This window comes from Crocuta crocuta, unplaced genomic scaffold, assembly GCF_008692635.1.
Source record: "Crocuta crocuta isolate KB4526 unplaced genomic scaffold, BGI_CrCroc_1.0 scaffold434, whole genome shotgun sequence".
NCBI lineage: Eukaryota > Metazoa > Chordata > Mammalia > Carnivora > Hyaenidae > Crocuta > Crocuta crocuta.
The window spans coordinates 558,023-582,099 of NW_027530498.1; the positions used below are offsets into that span (position 1 = coordinate 558,023).

Here is a 24,077-nt window from a genome sequence, read left to right on the forward strand (position 1 = left end):
AAACTAGATCATTTTCTCACACCATACACAAAAATAAACTCAAAACGGATAAAGGACCTGAACGTGAGACAAGAAACCACCTAGAGGAGAAAGCAGGAAACAACCTCCTTGACCTCCACCGCAGCAACTTTTTACTTGACACATCCCCCAAAGCAAGAGAATCAAGAGCAAAAATAAACGATTGGGACCTCTTCAAGATTAATAGCTTCTGCACGGCAAAGAAAACAATTCACAAAACTAACAGGCAACCAACAGAATGGGAAAAGATAGTTGCAAATGACATATCAGATAAAGGGTTAATATCCAAAATCTATAAGGAACTCACCAAACTCCACACCCGAAAAACAAACAACCCAGTGAAGAAATGGGCAGAAGATATGAACAGACACTTCTCCAAAGAGGATATCCAGATGGCCAACAGACACATGAAACGATGCTCAGTATCCCTCCTCCTCAGGGAAATACAAATCAAAATCACACTAAGATACCACCCCACGCCAGTCAGAGTGGCTAAAATGAGCAAATCAGAGAACTCAAGATGCTGGCGAGGATGTGGAGAAACGGGCACCCTNNAGGATGTGGAGAAACGGGCACCCTCCTACACTGTTGGTGGGAATGTAAACTGGTGCAGCCCCTCTGGAAAACAGTGTGGAGGTTCCTCAGGAAATTAACAATAGAACTCCCCTATGACCCAGCAATAGCACTGCTAGGAATTTACCCAAGGGATATAGAAATGCTGATGCATAGGAGTATATGTACCCCAATATTCATAGCAGCACTCTCAACAATAGCCAAACCATGGAAAGAGCCTAAGTGTCCATCAACAGACGAATGGATCAAGAAAATGTGGTTTATCTATACGATGGAATACTCCATGGCAATGAGAAAGAATGAAATGTGGCCATGTGTAGCAACATGGATGGACCTTGAGGGTGTTATGCTGAGCGAAACAAGTCAGGCAGAGAAGGACAAATATATGTTTGCATGTATAGGAGGATTAGGAGGAACTTAACAGTGGACCGTGGGGGAGAAGAAGGGGGGAAATGGTTGGGAAAAGGGAGAGAGGCAAACCATGAGAGACTCTTGAATTTGAGAACAAACTGAGGACTGATGGATATGGGGCGGGTGAGATGGGCATGGAGGAGGGCACTTGTTGGGATGAGCACTGGGTGTTATATGGAAACCAACTTGACAATAAACTACTTGTGAAAGAAAGAAAAGAGAAAGAAAGAAAGAAAAAGAAAGAAAAAGAAATTGGAAATTGAAATGATGATGAAGAAAGAAAGAAAGAAATTGGAAATTGAAATGAGAAAGAAAGAAAGAAAGAAAGAAAGAAATTGGAAATTGAAATAAAGAAAGAAAGAAAGGAAAGAAAGAAAGAAATTGGAAATTGAAATGATAAAGAAAGAAAGAAATTGGAAATTGAAATGATAAAGAAAGAAAGAAAGAAAAATTGGAAATTGAAATGATAAAGAAAGGAAAGAAAGAAAGAAATTGGAAATTGAAATGATAAAGAAAGAAATTGGAAATTGAAATGATAAAGAAAGAAAGAAAGAAAGAAAGAAAGAAATTGGAAATTGAAATGATGATGAATGCCCTCCCAAACATATAATCCAATAATACGGTCCTGCCACCTAGGCAGAGGATGGGTCCTGGGGCTACCGCACTCCTATTTACATGATAAACCACATAACCAGGCTGCAAGCAGTTGTAGTAGAAATTATAACCAATGAAAATGCCAGAGCTCTTAACTTAGTAGCCAAGCAGCAAACCAAAGTGTGCAGTGCTATCAAAATTACTTCACCTTAGATTACTTGCTTGCTCCTGAGGGAGGAGTTCATGGAAAGTTTAACCTGAGTAACTGCCTCCTGCAGATAGATGATGAAAGGAGAGTCATAAAAGAAATCACAGATCGAATGAGAAAGGGTGCTCACATCCCAGTCCAGAGCTAGAAAGATTGGGACTCCGGGGAGTTATTTGGAGGATGGTTTTCAACTCTCAGGAGATTCAAAACCCTCATGGGAATTATTCTCTTGATTTTGGGAGCTTTCTTAATCCTACCTTGCCTAGCTCCTCTGGTTTTACAGTCTGTCTCCAGCCTCATTGAAGCAATGGTTGAAAGAAAAATGGCCGCACTTGTGATGATGTCCTGGAAATATAAACCTCTAAACCAAGATGATGCTCTTTGACCCAAGATAGGTAGGTTGAGGATCAAAGAGGGTCATGTGGTAGAGTCCCCTCCCTAAGGAATGTGGTCAGAAAAGACCTCAAGATAAGGAAAAGCAACCTGGCTATGTGTGTAGGTGACCTCCCTCACGACCTTGTAACACAATACCACCCAGTCGGACTGTATGTCTATATGTTGCCCATATATGCTAAACGAAGAAGTAGAAAATGCATAAAAGGCTACACCATGCAGCATTCAGGGCTCAGTTTTTCAGGTATGAACCCAACTGAGCCTGGGTCAGCACAAATAAGGAAGGCTTCCTCGAAAGAAAAGCCTCTTTGTCACTTCACTCTGTGCAAGAATCCTACTACATACCTAGGGGGAATCCATAGGCACATAGACATTCCAAAGTCAGGCAGGCAAAATGAGGTATATATGTCATCCTGAACCAAGGAGAAGGGTGTAGGAGTCTGGGATTTTAAGATAAAGGAATAGTATTGGCAGGGTGAATAGGGAGGAGCAGGCATTTGATGAAGAGGTTCAGGACAGCCAGGATGTGCCATTTTGTATGGTCTCGGGGAAACTTTTGTTCCTCTCTTAACCACACAGAAGAATCTAAATTGAAAATCTTTTTCAGAATAAAGGTTATTAAATATATTTTCTCTGAGTGACTCATCTCTGTGGTATGGCAATTGTCTAATTACCTGACTTCTGCTCTTCTATCCCCCTGTGAATTATGATCCTTTCCTCTGAAATCCTGGACCTCTACTCTCTTTGCCTTAGTTCAATTTTTTTTTTAATTTTTTTTTATTTATTTCTAGGAGAGAGAGAGACAGCGCGAGCAGGGGAGGGTCAGAGAGAGAGGGAGTCACAGACTGAAACAGGCTCCAGGCTCTGAGCTGGCAGTCAGCACAGAGCCCGACGCGGGGCTCGAACCCACGAACCGCGAGATCATGACCCAAGCGAAAGTCGGACGCTTAACCGACTAAGCCACCCAGGTGCCCCTCTTTGCCTTAGTTCAGAATCACATATATACCTCATTTACCTTTCTTTAAAATTTCCATATCTCTGTGGATTCCTTGTACATGTGCCATTACACTTGATTTTCTCCTGTTAATCTCTTCTGTCCGTTTGATTCTTATTCCAGCTAGAAAGACCCTTGAAAGAGCATGAATTCTTGCTCCCTGACATTGGTAATTAGATGTTTGCTCTGCCATATATGTTGAATACTCAGATAAACTTTATCTCTGTAATAACTCTTATTATGGAAAGGGCCCCCAATTTAGATTCTTCTATGTAGGTAAAGGAGGGACCAATGTTCCTCTTGAGCCTACAAGGTCTTCATTGCCTTCAGCTCCAAATAATCCACATGCCAAAGTGGCATATTCTGGCAGGGCCTGTCCCAACCCCTTTTAAGGCACAGAATTTAATAAGAAAGAAATTAAGTCACCAAAACCTACAGACTTTGCTTCCGTATTGGGTTTTCAGTAAAACATTAGCACCTACCATTGGGAAGTGGGAGGAGCAGCCAGCCAAACTTCCTCTAACCTGTTCAGTGAAGGGAGAGACCAGGAGGGGGCCAGACCTAGAAAAGCTTTACAAGAGAGGGTTCTGGATGAAGTTGGGGAGACAAAGGGCTGTTTCTTTATCTCCCTGCCTATGGGATATTCCCAGTTTTGTCTTTCTAAATTTGTCTAGAAAAACTTTGTACAATCCTATTCTACTTAAGCCAATTCCATGTCTGTTTTGTAACAGAATAATAAGCAATTTAACATAAACATTCAGATTTCTGGACCAATATTACTAGTAACTAAATTTGACCCTTGAAAGACATGGGTTTGAATGCATGGATCTATCTGCACACTTTTTTTTATAAATACAGTAGAGTACTGTAAATGTAACTTCCTTACAGTTTTCTTAATACTTCTCTAGCTTCTATTGTGAGACTGTACTTACTTCTATTANTAATAGACTTTATATACACATATATGTATATATATGTTTTATTATATACATATATATGTACATATTATAACAGGCAATTACACATTTTGTATCGTGTGTGTGTATATATGTGTGTATATATATATATGTATATCATATATCTGTGTGTGTATGTATATATAATAGAAGTAAGCTTACTTACATATATAAATATACATAAACACACATGATACACACATATATATATTTACGCACATATACACACACACACGATACAAAATGTGTAATTGCCTATGTTATTGGTAAGGTTTCCAGTCAACAGTTGTCTATTAACAGTTAAATTTGAGGATATCAGAAGTGATACATGAATTATCAACTTCACCATGGCATCGATGGCCCTAATTCCCACATTATTTAGGGGTCAACTATCTATTATTCTTAACAAGGTAAACAAATATAGTACTACTAATAACGAAATTCTTTTCTTGGGGCAATTGGGTGGCTCAATCAGTTGAGCCTCTGACTCTTGATTTTGGCTCAGGTGATAATCCCAGGAATGGTTGTAGAATTGAGCCCTGCTTTAGTATCTGTGCTGACAGTGTTTAAGATTATTTCACACTCCCTCTGCCTCTCTCCCCTGCTCATGCTCTCTCTCTCAAAATAAAGCAACATTTCTTGTCCAAAAAATTGAGACTGCCAAAGACTATATTTGTAACCTATTTCTTTTCAAAGGAGTCCACTGGCATCAAAGCTTAACACAGACCAAGTGAAATACAGCACATCACCTAATTTATTTAACTTGATCTCAGACAGGAAAAATCTATTATTTGCTACCTACCAGTATTCTCTTCATATATCAGCTGACACATCTGCCTGCATTTTCTTCTGTGCCAGCAGTTCAATATTAGGATTATAACCGAAAGCACTTAAACATGCTAATAAATTTCCTTGAGTATCGTCATCCGTCAAGACTTCAACTTTTCTCCTAGGGTACAAGGCACAATGTTCACCACTTTGTCTCTAATGCTTGCACTCCCTAAAGCCTAGCTTTCCCTACAGCATCATCTCTGCTCAGTTGCATTACAATGCAGAGACAATTTCCCTCACTCCTATTTCTTGATGGATCCTCTAACTTGTTAACTGTTTTTGTGCAGCTGTCATCAAACCCCATCCCCAAATAAGTGTTGGGCAAATATAATCTCTCATATTGAAAGATACACAAAGATAACTTCAAGTATTTCTGCATTATTACAGGACAACCAGTTATATTACCAATAAGATTTTGGCATTATTCTTGGGACTATTAACAACATAACTGTACAGGCAATTATATAATAAGTATAAAAGGTTTTATTCTATGGATATAATTTGTTGTTTATTACTAGAATAGATTACCTTATTGATAATTTTACCCACAATGTCACTGGGTTGTAATTCTACATAATGCTCTATGGAGCATGAATATATAAATGGCTGACATGAAGAACAACAGGCTACATTTTTCTCATAAGATGAGGAAGTTTTGTAATTCCTCCAGGATACAGAGAAGAACCTGGATACACAGTGGGAGTCACTCAAGACAACATGGGCTGGCAGTTGGGAAAAATGCATTGATTAAGCCCCAGATGTTCACTTGCTTCCAGGTGGTCTAGTGAAAAAGAAAAAAATTACAATGATGGAAGAGAGGGTATAAAAAGTTACCAAGATGCTCCCTAGGAAAAGGATGCTTGGGGTAGATGTAGTTTCAAGAGGCAATCTACTTGAGATTGTTTTCCTATCAATGTCTTGACCCCTGGGCTTGTGCATGCACAGAATGAGAACCATAATGAGTCCTAAAATCAAAACATCTGAGATACATCGATCATCATCCTGTATAGATGACATGCTAGTCTACAAAACAAGTCTTAAGAAATTTAGGAAGATTAAAATAAGTATCTTTTTCATTTTTGTAATGTTTATTTATTTTTGAGACAGAGAGAGACAAAGTGTGATCAGAGGAGGGCCAGAGAGAAAAGGAGACACAGAATCTGAAGCAGGCTCCAGGCTCTGAGCTGTCAGCACAGAGCCGGACGCAGGGCTCAAACCCACAAACTGCGAGATCATGACTTGAGCCGAAGTCTGACACTTAACTGACTGAGCCACCCAGGCACCCCTAATATAAGTATCTTTATTGGCCATGATGGACTGAAACTAAGTTGTTCTTGTTTTTAAATGTTTATTTATTTGGGGGCAGGGGTGGAGGAGCAGCAAGCAATGGAGACAGAGACTCTCAAGCATGCTCCATGCTTAGTGTGGAGCTCCATGTGGGGCTCAATTCCACAATCATGAGGTCTCAACCTGAGCCAAAATCAAGAGTCAGATTCAGCCAACTGAGGCACCCAGTTGCCCCAAATTGTATTTTTAGTTTTCTGAGGACTTCATACAGCTTTCCAGATGGGCTGGAGCACTTTGCATTCCCACCAGCAGTGGAAGAGGGTTCCCCTTCTCTTCATCCTTGCCCACACCTGTTGTTTCTTCTGTTGTTAATTTTACCCATTCTGAGAGGTGTGACATGGTACCTCATTATTGCTTTGATTTGTATTTACCTGAAGAAGAATGATATTGAGCAGTTTTCCTTTTATTTTTAAATTTTTTTAATGTTTTATTTATTTCTAGAAGAGAGAGAGAGACAGCGTGAGCAGGGGAGGGTCAGAGAGAGAGGGAGTCACAGACTGAAACAGGCTCCAGGCTCTGAGCTGGCAGTCAGCACAGAGCCCGACGCGGGGCTCGAACCCACGAACCGCGAGATCATGACCTAAGCGAAAGTCGGACGCTTAACCGACTAAGCCACCCAGGTGCCCCGATATTGAGCAGTTTTTCATGTGTCTGTTAGCCAACTGGATGTCTTCTTTCAAGAACTGTCTATTCATGTCTTCTGTCCATTTCTTAACTGGGTTGTTTGTTTCGGGAGGGGGGGTGTTGAGTTTAATAAGTTCTTTATGGATTTAGAGTCTTCGTTAAAGACTCAACTACTATGCCATCCCACACTTCTGAAATAATAGGGTTAAGTTTGTCCTTTTGTAGTACAGTATATACACTTTGAGCTATAAGAGAGAAGCTTGCATTCCAAATTAGGCAAGACCCAAAAAGTCTGAGAAAGCCTCAGAATTGGAACACAGGTTTTAGATTTTTTATTTTCAGGATGCCTGGAAATCTAATCACTGTTCAGACACCAGGTGCCTTAAATATCTAACCTGGGTTTAAGCAAACCACTTTTTCTTGGGCACTTTATATCTCTTTAAAGCCACAAGTTTCCACAGGTGTATGCTGGTGTCAGGCAAAGAACCTTGAGAAGGGGGCAGAGTGCAAATCGATGTACATCCTATAACAAAAGAGACTGCAGAAAACTTACTATCATTCGATATAGTCTTTAAGGCAGTCACTATAAGGAGGACCCTGTGGAACCCTGAGGATTACTGACCAGGTGTATTGCCATTCCTCCCAAGTGAAGGTAAATAGACACTGGCTATCCTTTTCCACTGGAATATTTTTTAAAAGGCCTGCATGGGTCAGTTTCAGGGAAAAATTGGTTTTCTGTGGAAATCATTGTCACTAGTACATGAACTTTGGGAACAACAGGATACAGAGAGATAACAATGATTTATTGTTCAGTAGTCCTAATCAAACTTCCATCCTCAGCCTTTGGGTTTTTTCACAGGTACTATAGGGGTGTTATAGGGACTGGAACAACTCTTCCTCCTAATATCCTATTCTCTTGCCAGGACTCTCCTTTCCAGGATCGCCTTTCCCCCTGGATCCCTCCTCCTCCCCCACAGGACCTCCTCCACCCCATGGCCTCTGGCTCCCACAGGTTGCCATGGTCCCAAGTCCTGGCCTTTACAGCAGCTGTGGCCCAAGATGGCTTGAGCGTGACCCATGATCTAGGTCCTGAGCTTTGTAAGCCTCTATTTTGTGCTTGATGCCCTGTTTGGATTTCTTTATTTATAGAGTAATGATTAATTTTAGGCATAGATGTTCAGGGATCTATTTGAAACTTAATGAGTGATGCACTGTGGATTGTGCCAATATCCGTTGAACATTTTCCTCACAAGAAGGTTGGTAGCTCTTCCAATAGGAATAAATGATCAGTACCACTGACCTCACCTAAAGGGCCATCAGAGGCAGAGATTAGAAAACATGTTTAAATATCATTATTTCCCCTTCTTTACAACTGTGGTTACTGCTGTAAATTCTAGACTTTCCCCCCTTTTTGGGAAAAGAAATTCTGGTATGACATTTTTCAAAGAAATCTCCTCCAAATAAATGAATCGGGGTACTGAGAAACGGGTATGTAATGCTCAAAAGGCCTAACACAAAGGAATAAGTTCATAGACTGGGACCCATTGCTATTTATGGGAGACCCATATTCTTTGAATTGTTTTAGTTCTCTGTGGCAGGGGGTGCTTGGTAGCATTGGGCTTGAACGCTAAGAGTGTAGCTCAGGTGTCAATAAGGATAGAAACAACTTTATTCCCAGTGCAGAGAGTAGTTTCTCCAAACCAACTGAGAGGGGGAATCGGGAAGACGCCCGTGGCTCCTTAGACCCATCTCAATGGAAATGAAGAAGACATGGAAAAGTTTGGCTAAAGAGCTGAAGGTGTGCTTGGCTCTTAAGTTTCTAACTCTCTTTTTTCCAATGTCCAGAAACTCTGATCAGTGGAGAGGAAGTGAGTTTAAATCTGGATGATAACCATAGCCTTCCTTACTTACCCAAATGGTTCCCAATGGGATCCCATGTGGAGTCTCAAAACCAACCCTTTCTGGGGCGCCTGGGTGGCTCAGTTGGTTAGCATCCGACTTTGGCTCAGGTCATGATCTCTTTCGTGATCCATGGGTTTGAGCTCTGCACTGAGTTCTGTGCTGACAGCTCAGAGCCTGGAACCTGCTTCGGATTCTGTGTCTCCCTCTGTCTCTGTCACTCTCCCGCTTGCACTCTGTCTGTCTCTCTCTCAAAAATAAAAACAAACATTAAAAAAAAAAATAAAACGACCCTTGCTATGGGCCCTCTCCTCAGATTCTGTCAATTGGTGGGGATGGATACAGCAGTGTCAATTTAATCAAGTGCTCCAGGTGATTTTACGTATGGCCAGAGTTAAGCAGGAAGGCTTCCCATTAATTTATGAGAGTTGAGTGCAGGCTTTTGCTCAAGGAGAGGTAACAGGGTCTCCTCTACACGAGTGTGGGAGGATTAGGTCTGCACAGCACACTGTTCCTATGGTGTAGAAGAAGTCTTGGGTTTCTGTGGGAGTGGAAGCCCCTGAAAATACAGAAGGAAAACTCAGAGATTGGGCTCCAAGTAGGTAGTCTTGGTTTCTGAAAACCTTCTGACACAAACAGCTAGGAAGTTGGGCCCACTGCATTTCAACGTCCTTTATGGCAGTGAGCACGTTTCTGGTGAGAAGTTCTCTTGGTGCCTTTAGGGCATTTTCTCCTGATGCAGCTGATTTCTCCACAAATACCTTCTGAGAAAGAAGTCTAGAGGACGAGGGGAAAGAAGAAGAAATGGCCAGCTCTAAGGTAAACTTGATGTCCCAGGTTGAAGGCCATGCCATCCTTTCCCTTTAAATTTCATGGATTTAGAAATCACAAATGTTGATTTCCGTATTTTTGATGTTTCTGCCTCATGTTTTCACCTAAGTTTTAAAACCTTCCCAGGAATGATACTCAAGGTTAGGTCTTTAGAACTCTTCTCCCCTATAACCTGGAGTCTTCTCTACATTTTCCAACCCGGCTTTCAGTAGGGCATCAACACCTGTCACTTTGAAAGAAAGTCTTGCAAGTATTGCAAACATCCCCTTTAGGACAGATCCAAAGGGGAAGGCGTTGAGTCCAAGAATCCTATTGCTGATGGGGTCTGGTCCTGGGATTTCAGTCAAGGACATTAGTTTTCCCTTTAGTTCCCTGCTTAGTAGCTTCTGTAGACCAGGAGTAAGAAAAGGAAAGATACAAGGCCTCCAGGATCGTAGGATTCCCCTTTAGCATATCCGAGTCCTTCTGGAGGCCTCCCTTCTGCCTTTACATCCCCCAACTGCATAGTCTGTAGCCAGTCACTCTTCACAGCCCCATTGTGGCACTTGGTGCCCACCCGGCCTAAATCATGCTATTAAAAAAACCCACCTTTTTGCACCAAAAAATAAATGCAAAAATACACAGGATGGATCTGAGGCCCAGAATAACTCAGAATGTTAAAAAAAAAAAAAAAGGGTGGAGGGGGTCGGTCTTGGTTTTTAAAATGTGAAAAAAGATACTGTGTTTAAAATATACTAGACACGGGGCGCCTGGGTGGCTTAGTCGGTTAAGCGTCCGACTTTCGCTTGGGTCATGATCTCGCGGTTCGTGGGTTCGGGCCCCGCATCGGGCTCTGTGCTGACTGCCAGCTCAGAGCCTGGAGCCTGTTTCAGTCTGTGACTCCCTCTCTCTCTGACCCTCCCCTGCTCACGCTGTCTCTCTCTCTCTCTCCTAGAAATAAATAAATAAAAAAAACATTAAAAAAAATAAAATAAAATATACTAGACATTACAGGACAGGGAAACAGGTTTCTACATATGGCGTTGATTCAGATGGGGGCTCCCAAATACGGGTTGATGATCATGTGGAAGCCAAGGGCATGAGTGGTGAACAGAATTCACCTGTGGCAGAATAGGACGCTAGATTTATGAATACACTTCAAGGGAGTGGTGAGCAGGACAGCAGAGGAGAGGATGCCTGCCATGGGGCAGTGAGTTGGGGCTGATTTTGCAGGGGGAATTTGAGAATGTATGGTGACTTTTGGAATTTCCCCTTATTTGGTAATTCTGCCTGGTTGTAAGTAGCCCATTTGTTAGAAAGGGCCTGTAGATATTTTGAGTCAGGTCACCTGCTGGCCTGCCTCTATTCAGCCAGGTGGGCCCTATGGGCCTCTTTACAATCCATTGCTCGAGTCTGTTTGCCTCAAAGCAGCCTCTACTGAAACGATTTGTGATTGAACTTTGTATAAGTCCACTGTATTCTTATAATTAGATTGATAATCTGACTTAGAGTTTGGTGGCCAGAGAACCCATCAGTGATCATGTGTTGCTGGAGTCCAGCTGCAGCCAGTCCAGGGGTCCCTGAAGGATGGATTATGTCGGCAAGAGAGAGTGAGAGAGCCCCGAGATTCTTTCTGATCACCAGGCAGGCATCTCTGCACTCTTGGTTTTGTTGTCTTTATTTATAGATCAAACAATAACATGGCATCAGAAAATGGAATTTTCACAATGGATAGTTCTCTGTGGTAGGATGCTTTGGAAAGTGTACAGAAACAGGTATTACGGAAGTATTCTTGCAGAACTGCCCCAATTATAGTGAGGTTGAGTAACTAAGAAAATAACAGGGTGTTCTTAGTGAAAAACAGGCTAACATACAGATTTTAATAATGCTAAGATTAAGTCATAGGTTAAGTTGTTGATACTCTTATCCGCCCTCATCACAGCTGTCGGTGTAAGGGAAGGTGTTTGTGGAATGTAGGCCTTAGGGAAGGGACTGCTGTACATCACCAGTTAGCAAAGGTATAGGTACTAACTTATGTTCTGCCCTTATCTGTTCCTTCTAAGTTCAGCTCTTTGTCTCCGAGCAAGACTTAATTGTCCAGTTATATTCCTTATGGCACCAGAGTGCCAACCGTACCCTTAAAGGGTTTATCTCATTTCCAATACATAGAATAGCCTCTTCGAGTGCATTTACTTTTGTGTCCAGTTTTTAGTCTATGATTTCTTAAACAGCTAGGGCATGAGAAACATTTTTGGTTAGTTGATTTACATGTTGACCTGTATGAACCTCTTGGACTAATGCAATGGCAGAAACAGAATTTTACACGTAAAGGTTAATCTTTTATGAGTAAGGGTCATTAGCTCAAGGGAAGTATCGAGGAAAACAGGACCTATCAGAGAAATGAGGTCTGTTCCCATAAACATAAAAGTTGAAGTTCCCATAATAAGTTCCTTTACAAGGTGCAGTCATCATACCAGGGCCAGAATAAGGGGACAGGTCACTCCCAAAACCAATCAACAAGGTGCCTTGGGGGTTGGTGCTCAAGTAGAAATAATTGAGTGGGGGGTGGATATCAGTCATCATCTGATGGCAAGAGGCTGTGCAAACTTGCCTTAACCTCACAAGGAATTTTCTCAACTAGTGACTTCAGAAATGGCTCCCAATAATGTGTCCTTTGGTATATCTTAACCACTGGTAACAATATGTTTCATTTAGTTAGTTTGTCTTCACTTCTTTAATTGGCTTGGTGCTCTCTACCAGATGTCTCCTCTATAATATTGATCTTTCCCTCCATCATTCCTAAGGATCTTAGATTTACTGAGCATTGTGCAGAACCCATCACATTTCAGCTGGAAACTTCTTTTTTCTAAGCTTGTCTTTTCTTGTAGTCTCTGATGGGGAGAACAAAGGCAAAAGAAATGTAGCTTCAATTAAATTTCCACACACCTTGTAGCCCATTGATAAAAGAATGTCATACTCTGCCTGTCTCAAGTATTTTATAAAAAGTAAACATTAAGGCAAGAAAGGAGCTATGATTTCCTTGAGGAAGGGCATGTTTGCATGTCTCAGGTGTCTGTCATTGGGCTGCCAGGTATAAGGTGAAGTTCTGCCACTGAAAGAGTCTCATCACCTTGTGGAGAGAAAAAGAAAAAAAACCAGCAAAACATGATAGAATAACAAAAAGAAAAAAGGCCAAAGAACTTTTTGTTTTACTCCACACTCTGGTCACAGAAATGCCCTTTTATTTACTTCTTTTCATTGTCAGAAAATGAAAACAAGAATCACATGATTAACATATTTGTGTGTCTGAAAATCCTTAAATATAATAGAGTCTTAGATAGAAAGTACAGCAACTGGGGTTGTCATCACACAAAGGAACTTTGATTTACAGCCAATAAGGAGATCAGAAGGAATACCATCCAAAGGAGAGACTTACAGATCAAGGGTGTGTGTGTGTGTGTGTGTGTGTGTGTGTGATGATTTCCTTTTATTTAAGATTCGGGTGATAATTAGGAAGTGGAAGCTTGTCATCTTATGTAGAGCTGGACATAAGGTGGCACATGGTCCTTAAGAGAACACCTCTATACATACTTTGTGTGTTGTGTAAGTGAGGTTTGTGCTTCTCCTTGGGTGGAGATTTTAATATTACAAGGAGGTCAAGGTAGCTGTCCTCGCTCCAGGAGTCAACTTCATCATCCATCTGCATAGGTATGAGTCAGGGGATAAGCTCCAAGTGGGCCTGCCCAAGCTGTTCCTTAGGGCAGACTTTACATTTTGTTGAATGTTTTCTGTTTCCATCACAGGAGACTGTGTCCATAGGGTGTTTTGCCAGAGGTAAAAGATAAGATAGGAAAAAGGTTAAGTAAAATGAGGGATGAAGGTCAGTGGGTACAAGCAGGTAAGCAGTGAAGGTCAGTTCTTGGAGTCTACCTAGTGACATTAACTCCCTCTTTCATCTTAGGTACCATTATGAACACTGCCAATGGCCACTGGATAACTCTGGTATTTGTTGCAGGGACTGCTGACCTTCAGGGATGTGGCCATAGAATTCACTCAGGAGGAGTGGGGATGCCTGAGTCACAGTCAGCGGGAACTGTACAGGGATGTGATACTAGAGACCTATGGGCACCTCCACTTCTTGGGTGAGGATCACCTTCCAGATTTCCCAAACCACACTCAGGGTTTTGTTCCTTCCTTTGAAGACTCTTTCTTGGAAGCTTGCTCTTTGCATGACTGGAATTCAGATCCCTGCAGTAATGGAAGCAAGTAGGGATTTGTAGATGTAGAGCAATACCTCATGAGGCTTCCTTTTCAGTTTTAGCCTCCGTTTTTTTTATGGTACCACCACCATTTCTGTAGATTCATGGCAATTCTAAACACTGAGTGGCATAAGACGGTACTGCCCACATGTTAGACTCCAATTTTCACTGCTTCTTGTACTGGTAGTACTCAGAAGTAGGTCATGATGTGAATATGTGAAACTCCTCCTGCATGTGCTAAAGAGGCTCTTTCTTGGGCAACAGTGTTTTGCAAGTCATTTTTTTAGAATTCTACCATGTCCTCTCTTGTCTACTGAGTACAATACTGGGTTGAAAGGTAGACTCTCCAGCAATAATTCTATTCCTTCTTTTGATAAACAGGTCTCATTGTATCAAAACCAGACCTGGTCATCTTTTTGGAGGAAGAGAAGGAGCTGCGGGGTGTGAAGAGAAAGGACACGGTAGCCTCACACCCAGGTAGGTGGGAAGAAAGCAGATGACAGAGGTAAATCCAAATGAGAAGGAGGAAGATCGACCTTAAAATGTAGTTCAAGTAGTTCTCCTTGAATGGAAATTCGTTTATGAAGGCTAGTTTTATGTGTTTCCCTCTCATAGAGGGACATCTGCTATCTAACACATTATGTTCTTTGATTCTCCAAGGACTCTCTTTCAGCTCCAGTGAACATCCACCACCTCACAGTGAGGACCTCCATAATCTGAGAGCTTCTCCATTGCTTTGTGAGCCCCAGAGGGTATCTCTATATTTCTGAGGAACTCTATGCTAAGTCATTTCTAAATTCTCTTTTGCTTCTTGTGACAAGTGTGTCAGGGTAGCAGTGGGCATATTGGGGTTTGTTGCAGAAATCCCAGGAACACTGGAGACAGAGATCACATGTTTTCTGGTTTCTGCTTTCCAAAGCTACAGAGGCTTTAATCTTAATTATACAAAATTGAGGCTCAGAAATTTTAAAAGATCCCAGAACGCCTTCCTCAAATGACAAAATCTAATCCTTTATTTCACATCAAAACTTCATTTGTCTTTGTATTAACTATAATTTGAAATTTCCACTCTGTGTGTTCCTTTGCTCAATGGTGAACTACTTTAATGTATCTATGAGTACCCTAGCATTCCTGCATATTAATGCCATAAGGGAGCTAGAACATTTTGAAGTTAGAACTCGGAGCCTATAGTAAAGTCTCAGTGGTAACTTATTTCCTAGTATTTACATCATGTAATCATTTGTATAGTAGGAAGTTCCTGTGACTTTTTCGTATGTGTTTTCACTTTTTAATTTTAATAAGTTGCATGTGAGATACCCCTCTGATTGTTTTGAATCCAAAGTTCTGTATGACATGGGTATGTGCCTTGTAAGAAATGAGATAGAGGGCTCCCTGAGTGGCTCAGTCGATTGAGCATTGGACTTGGGCTCAGTTCATGATCCCACAGTTGGTGAGTTTGAGCCTAGCATGGGGCTCTCTGGTGTCAGCATGGAGCCTGCTTTAAATCATCTGTCCCCTCTCTCTTTGCCCCTCTATCGCTTGAGTGATCTCTCTCTCTCTCTCTCTCTCTCTCTCTCTCTCTCCCCCCCCNAATGGATTATATCCTTGCACTCTATGTAACAGGAGGAATATATAAAGAAAATAGTACATTTTAAATGCCTTTTAATTGCTTATTTGTAAAAAATTTTTATTAGAGCATTTAATGTTTGATTTTAACAAATATCTTTCCTGTTTTACTGTCAATGAAGACACGCCAATAATTCAAAGCGCCTTTTTCGTGGCTACATAGTCATAGTTTAAAAGGAAAGTTATATAGTAGGCTTCCTTTGAAAGGATTCATCTATTTCTTTTATGTAGACTGGGGTTAAATTTTGTCATATTCTGGGTTTGTAATAATGTGCTGTCTTTTTTTGTTTTTTTGTTTTTTTGTTTCTTTTTTTTTTTTTACAAATAGTTTATTGTCAAATTAGTTTCCACATAACACTCAGTGCTCATCCCCACAAGTGTCCTCCTCCATGCCCATCCCCCCCTCCCCCCCACATCCATCAGTCCTCAGTTTTTGTCAGCATTCAAGAGTCTCTCATGGTTTGCCTCTCTCCCTTTCCCCCACCATTTCCGCCCTTCTTCTCCCCCTTGTTCCTCCGTCAAGTTCCTCCTAATCCTCCTATACGTGCAAACATATAATATTTGTCCTTCTGTGCCTGAGTTATTTCGCTCAGCATAACACCTTCAAGGTCCATCCATGTTGCTACACATGGCCAGATTTCATTCTTTCTCATTGCCATGTAGTATTCCATGGTATAGATAAACCATAATGTGCTGTCTTTTGTATGGGACTTATCACACGTTAGTTGTAGTTTCATGTACCTGTATATTTTGTTAGAGATGGCAATGTTCATGTAGTACATTTTAAGACATTGTGAGTTTAAGTCAAGTATGAAATAACCATACCCTTTACCAGTAAAATTGTGTATGTATTTCTTTGTATAAATATTATACATACATACTTTGGGACTTACTTTGTTTCTTTCTTTCCTTAGTTGGTGGTCGGTGAATGTTTTATCATGTCTAGGTGAATAGACTAATGATAGTCTAGATGACTTGTCATAATGATAGACTAGTAATGTCATGGTGAGTCGTCATAACAGACCATTAACTTCATCATGTGTTTATTTGTGACTTTATATTCTCCTTGCCTGAGTGAATTACTCTTCTGTATTGTAAGTAATTTTTCAACATTCTATATTTCCATGATGCCTGGGTGACTCAGTTTGGTAAGCACCCAAGTCTTGATTTTGGCTCGGAGATTGAGCCCTGTGTCAGGCTAGGAGCAGAGAATGGAATCTGCTTGAAAATGTCTCTCCCTCCTCCTTCTGCCCTTCCACTGCTCTCTCACACGTGCACTGTCTGTCTCTGTCTCTCTCTTAAACAAACAATTCTGTACCTCCGTATCAAATTTAGAATTTTTTATCCTTAATTGTACTCTTATACCCATGACATGCTTTGGTACCATTCTCATTAACTTTTCTGTCTTCTGTAGTATAGTTATTACTTAAAACATCTTCAAGGTATAAAATCCCACTTTAAACTGATACTCTCAGTTGCTTACAAAATTATTATACCTATCAGCTCCACCCCTGCACTCACCTTAAGTTACAGATACCACAAATTCTGTCTTTCAATATGTACTTGATTACCTAGGTTAATGATTTTTTATTCTTTTGTAAAAATTTTTTTTATTTCTTTATTTAGAGAGATCCAGCAGGGAAGGGGCAGAAAGAAAGGGTGGACAGAAGACTAGAAGCAGGCTCTGTGCTTACAGCATGGAACCTGATGTGGGGCTCAAACTCATTACTTGTGAGATTATGACCTGAAATGAAGTCTGATGCTTAACAAGCTGAGCCACCTAGGGACCCCGGATTTTTTATTGTAGCAGAAATTAAAATCTTGTGCTTCCTCATTACAACATGACAGGTTTGTATACTTGTGTATTTTTAAAACTTTCTTAATGTGTTTTTATTTTTGAGAAAGAGATAGAGACACAGAATCCAAAGCAGACTCCAGGCTGACTGTCAGCATCAGCACAGAGCCCAACGTGGGGATAGTTCTCACAGACCTCGAGATCATGACTTGCGCCAAAGTCGGTCGCTTAACCAAATGAGTCCCCCAGGTGCCCCAGTTGTGTAAAATTTTATATTTAGCAGAGGCCTTTATGTTCTCATGTGGTTTCAGTTACTGTTTAGAATCCCTTCATTTCAACCAGAAGGACCTCCTTTACTGTTTGTTTTAGGACAGGTCTACTTGTAAACTTGGAGGACTTTTTATTTGGGAAAGTCTCTACCCTACATTCATGGGAAAGTTTTGCCAGGTAGGATATTCTTATATGTTGGGTTGTGCACTTCTTCCATAAGGTCTGAGAATCCCATTACTAATCTTATAGGAGCTCTCCTGGACGAGAAGAGATTTTTTTGCCACGCTGGTTCAAATTTCTCTTCTCACCCGTGAGTTTTGAAGGGTTAATTTTGTGTTGCTGTGCTCACGTCTTGACATATATCCTACTGTGAATTGACTGAGCTTGTTGCATTTGTGTCTTCTTTCCACATAGAAGACTTTAATTCTTCATATCAATGGTCGCCCGCTTCCCCTCCCCTCTCCTCAGGAATTCCCTTAATGTACTTATTGAATCCTCTTTTGCTGTCCCACGAGTCCCTAGAATCTGTCCTTTGATTCTTAGTGGATAATTTAACGCAAGAATACTTTGTTTTGCTGATTCTTTCTTATGCTTGATCAAGTCCGTTGTTGACCCCTTCGTGTATTTTTAAATTGAGGAATTGTAATCTTTGTCTCCCAATTTCATGTTTATTGTTGGTTACATGTCCTGTTTCCTTGGGTGTACATTTTGGTCATGAATAGTTTTCCTGCTATCATTTAGTTACCTGTCTATTTTTGTTCTTCCTCCGTGAACATCTTAGTGACGATTCTTTTGAATCTTTGTCAGGCAATTAATGGTACTTGATTAATTTACCACCAGGTTTGGAGATACATTTTGTTCCTCTAATTGGCACACAATTTCCTATTTCTTGTATCTTTTTATATCTTTGGTTGACATTTGGGAATTAAAAAGCAAACAAAACCCCCCACAAAAACAATCAAACTAAACAAAACCAAGAAAATAACAGCCCCTAGGCCAGGATTATGGACTTGATTTGTACAGAGGGACACAAATTATAGTAATTCCGAGGACAGTGACACATGTTTTCGGCTATTGTCATCTCTGAATTTCTGTAATTGCTAAGTTTAAGACGTGTAGTTACTTTTTAAGGCCCATGATACCTTCTTCTCTCTGTTTGTGTTCAACTCAGTAGTCTCTCCAATGTTTGAACAAATGCACAACTTCTTTCTGAGCAGCCACCACAGTGTATCCAGAGGGTGCTCTCATTCCTCTGGAATGAGTGACAGAAGCAAGCTCTTCAGGACAACAAGGAAACCTGATCATTGATCATACATTTGTTTCTCTCCTCAACAGACAGAAGACTTTTCTCACCGTGTTGCCATGGAGTGTCAGGGACAGTGAGCAGTTACTATAGGCAACTGTCCTAAACATTCTTTGCCTTTTCCATGTGGCTCTTCTTCATTTGTACCTGCCTGGGTGCGCTGTATGCTTCTAACTGGCTTCGGGAGCCCTCAAAGAAGCCCTTTGCTCTATTTTTGTCTCCATGGAGGAGCAGAGTCCTGGTGCTTCCAGTTTCTCCATTCTGCTGATGTCCTATCATGGGTATTGCATTTGCACATTCGGTATTTACATATATGTATGTCAGTGTAGTAAGCGTGATGACTTCTTTTGTATCTTGCAGTTGTATCTCCATAATACCTTAGGCTGGTTGGTAGACAGACCAAGATGAGTCATTTGGTACAGTGGTATTGGAAGCAATGGACACTGTAGCCCTGAGTATTTAGACTTAAGGGATGATGGGGAACGTGATGGGGTATAGTGAAATGTAGAATGCATATTAGGATGGGTATAACCAAACAGGGACAATGAAATGAATCCTGTCATGTAATCCTATTGCTAGGAGAGATCAAGGATAGAAAAGCTTCTGGTGGAAACCCCACCTTATATCAGCTCTTTGCAGAACAGTACCTTTGAAGCAGAAGTCAAAAATCTGTTTTTAAACATACATCTTCTCTGGATGGACATTTGGAAATTCTGAAAAGTCACCTAGTCCAAACTGAAAATAATCACTGAAAGTATTTCAAATATAAAATTGGATTAACCATTCAGTGACACAATTCTGCAAATGAGAGATTTGAAAAGGAAGATAAAAATTCAAACCGTGATTGACTTGAGAAGTCCAGTGTGTAAGGTTCATTATTCTTCCACCAACACATAATTCCCCTGTTCCAAGGTCTCTAATTTTGATGAACACAGAAAGGTTTTATCCAAACACCACTGTTTAATAGTTACAATATAGTACTTAATTTGGAGCAAGTATTTATGTGCTGTGTTCTTAGGAAGGCCTTTAGTTGAGGACTCTAGCTTCCATAATTACTGAGGTGTTTATAGTGGAGACAGAAGTTACCAAGGCAATGAGTGTGTGAAAAACATGAATCAAGGGTCAAATGCTAATAAACATGAGAGAACTCCATCTCCAGAGAGCCAGAATAAAAGTAAGAAATGTGGGGAAGTCTTGTATGTAACCTCAAGTCTTCTTATACATCATAGTATCCTGACTGGAGAGAAGATTGAAAAATGTAGTAACTCTGGGATACCTTTTAATTAGTCTTCAAAACTCATTCAACAGCAGAGATTTCATAATGGGAAGAAATCTAACAAATTTATACAATGAGACAAAGTCTTTAACTACCACTCAAGACTTATCGACCTAAGGAGATATATACTGGGGAGAAGGCTAAATAAATATATTTAAATATAAATACACACACACACACACACACGTGTGTTCATTATAGTTTAGTGTGTGTGTGTGGCAAAGTTGTTAGGCCCAACTACAAACTTTCTGAATATCAGCAGAGCATAGTGAATGAAACCCTATAAATGTAAAGGATGTGATGAAGAAGCATTTAGTTTGTAAGCAAGACTATTCATGATGAGATAATACATCCTGAGGAGATAACTTACAGATGTCAAGAATATTGGCAAATCTTTAAGTGGAACTGAACCTTTACTGAACATGAGAGAAAACACAATGGATAGAAACTCTAGAAATGTAATAAAGGAGGAAGGACTTTTGGTTTTAATATACGATTCAGTAAAAACCAGTCTTTTATAAAGGATAAAAACTTGTAAAATGTTGACATTTGGCAAACTATAGAATGAAAAGGCAAATGTAAACAAAATCAGAGAATTCACAGCAAGAAGCAGTAGATCAATACCACTTTCAGACATGATTCTAAATCGGACTGTTTATTTAGAGGAAAATCCAAAGTTGAAACCCCGAGATCACTTACATGAGTGTAAGTGTAAGGGGCACTAACCCCTCCACCATTGAAAATATGTGGGCATCTCTTGAATCCCCAGAACTTAAAACCTTACCTGCTTTTCCATGGAAACAGCCTGTTGTTGACCTGAAGCCTTACCTAGAACATTACCAATCAACCATCCCATTCTTTGTTTGTTGTCTGTATTATAAGTGGTATTGTCATGATTAAGTAAGCTTGAGAAAACAAAAGGTTAAGGAAACTATAATGAATACAAATTTATAGTAGCTCATTGGATTTATATTTTTTAAAAATCTGTATAAATGGACACACAATATTTAAACCCATGTTATTGAATGGTTAACTATGTTTTTAAGATGCCAGAAAGGGGGAATGGATGTATGAAGAAGGATAATTATTCTCTTTGTTTCTCTTGACCATATCTAAGGGTTTTTTTCTTGCATGATATATATTATTAATTTTACTCATAAATCTTCTCATGCTATGGCTTTATTGCTTATGTCATGCAAAATGATTTGATTGTTGTTGTCTTACAGACATGAGGAGCTCTTTTATGAGAGAAAATCCATGCTTTTTGTGAAAAAGGGATGCTTTTTGTGAATGACATATAAGAGCAGTATCAGTCACCAAGAAGGGTTCACGGCATCATTCTTTGCATTAAAATTAGAGAAACATTCTGAATTTAAATGTTTTGCCAATTAGTGTTTAGAAAAAATACAGTAACAGTTCCTAAATATCTGATTGTATCTTCATAATAGCACTTCTTACAAGTCAAGAATATTAGTTATGTAGTTGAAATAAAGAGATTTCACAGAAATTGAGGAAAGTATAGCTAACTCTTCTATAAAAGGGTGAAAGATACTCTCACTTTACTTTTACTCAGTAATTAGTGTTAGTTTGAGCAGCATGGAATGTACAACTCACAAATCCATACATCAGAGGAACAAGAATGGTTCTTGAAAGATTTTAATCTGTATTTTGACCAAGGATCATACAGTGATTTTGCAGTGGTTTGTTAAGGGTACATTTGAAATTAAGATATATCCATTAATAAGCCTGAATGCACTTTAATATGTTAACTCTGATTTATAACGAAAGAAGTGGCATCCAATCCAACCTTAGCCTGCCCCATTATTATCAAGGTTGCAGGTAAACAGACAGGAACACAAAGTACACTTGACTCTTGTGCAACATGGGTTTGAACTGTGTGAGCCCAACTTATAGGCATATGTATACATAGTGCAGTGCTGTAAATGTATTTACTCTTCCTTTTGATTTCCTTAATATTTTCTTTTCTTGAGCTTCCTTGATGGTAGGAATACCCTAAAACACCCCTATAAAATATCAAGTATATTGTAATTGACTGCTTTTCTTGTTAGTGGTAGGCTATTAAAATGACGTGTTGGGGTGTCAAACTTTTACACGGATTATCAACTGCATGCCTGGTGGGTACACCGAACCCCTGCTTTATTCAAGGGTCACTTGTACTTGTTTAAGCTGTAGGCTGAGAGCACAAATAATCTCTTTTCCCAGTGGCCTTAACCTCAAATTATTTGAACTTAATTCTCCCAAAGTTTACATATTCTATCTTGTCTTCCTTTTTGTAAGTGGTGGAGCATTACGTGTTTTTAATCAGGATGATATAGAAGTATTATTGAGAGTGTGGCTGAACAATTTCTTGCTACTGCTGCGTTGGAATCCATTTTGTATAACCAGGCTGGCTGAACTGACTCTAGCTCCACCCAGTAGCAAACTCACTACATAACAGCCCCATAGTCACAAACAAATAGAAGTTCCTGTTAAGAATTCCCCAATAAGCATTTGAATAAGAATGTCCACTCTCATATATTTACCTTGTGAGTCCCTTAGAAAAGACCCCTGAGACTTTTCTATTTTTTTATAAAAAAAATTCTCAATCACTATTTAAAGTCTTAACCTATGAGTTCTTTTTTGTTTTGTTTTCTTTGTTAGTGTGGTTTTTGTGAGCATATGTAGCCCAGATTTTTATGGTTTTGACGTACGCAGAATGCAATATGTTATATGAATTTAAAGATTGATATTGGAGTAAGAGTACTAATCAGGAAAAAGAATGCGTGCATATATGTGTGTATGTGAACCTAGATCTTCAGAAGGAATTGGGATATGTTCAAATGAGGATATTTCAAATCTCAAAATTGATAATTTCCTGACAACCAAAAAAGTTATGGATTTATGAAAATGGAAATAATTCTCTATATCGTTTGTACTGAATTTATGTCTCCTAAATCTCTGTGTGTCTTAGTTTGAGAATCTCCCCCTGTAATTCCTATTTTAATTAACTTAAATGGCTGATACTCATGTAGGAGTATTCTATTTCCGTGTTCTAATGTTCATGGACTGTTGCTGCTATGACTTGTGCAGGGATTTGAAGATTTGTTTGCATAAAATGACATGGTGTTCACATGTTAATTTGAATATAGGAGTAATTCTACAGAGAGCTTATTAAATTCCATGTAATTTATTTGATGCATTTCCTTCCTACTCAATTGGAGAAGAACACGGAGTACGATTTCCTTAGTCTCTATACTTTTCCGTTCTTGGGAGTGACCTCATCCAACTTATTCACTTTAGTGGAACAATTTGATGAGCTAAACATTTGGAGATTCATGAGTTATGGGCTGTGTTCACCTTTATTTGAAGGAAACAAATATGGACAGTGCTGAGAGCTTGGTAGATGTCCTAAATGTAGGAAGAAAACACTATTCTATTATGAGTGATAATGCAGCCCAAGATAAGAGATTAAAAAAAAAATCTAGCCTCAAGCATTGGCATAAATTCTTCATGTGAAGAAGGACATATGTCCTAGGCTGCACGAGTGACTCTGAATGATAGAAGAATAAATTTTACTTGTTTTCTTTCCAAATCATCTCCAGTTCTTCTGCCTCCTCTTCTCCATTCTGATGATGTAGACATAACAGCTGTTCTTTCCTGTGTTGGGTAGACTCCCCTCCCCCTCATGAAAATAATGCAGGCTCTTCTTATTTCTTAGCAACTAATAGTTTTCAATATTTTTAATGTTATCTCATTACCTTAGAGAGAAAAAGAATGGGAAAGAACAGAGAGAGTGAAAGAGAGTTCCCAAGCAGAATCTGCACTGTAATCACAGAGCCTGATGCAGGGCTCAAACTCACAACCATGAGATCACAACCTGAGCTGAAGTC

General features: G+C 39.8%; 1 protein-coding gene across 1 annotated transcript in view; it reads left to right on the forward strand.

The window, feature by feature from the left end:
• The window catches only part of LOC144233706 (uncharacterized), a 52,038-nt gene that overhangs the window by 20,589 nt on the left and 7,372 nt on the right, over window positions 1-24,077 (forward strand). The window contains exons 3-4 of the mRNA XM_077766712.1: window positions 13,674-13,800; window positions 14,299-14,394. Coding sequence (XP_077622838.1) covers window positions 13,674-13,800; window positions 14,299-14,394 — 223 coding nt within the window. The remainder of the gene's footprint in view (window positions 1-13,673; window positions 13,801-14,298; window positions 14,395-24,077) is intronic.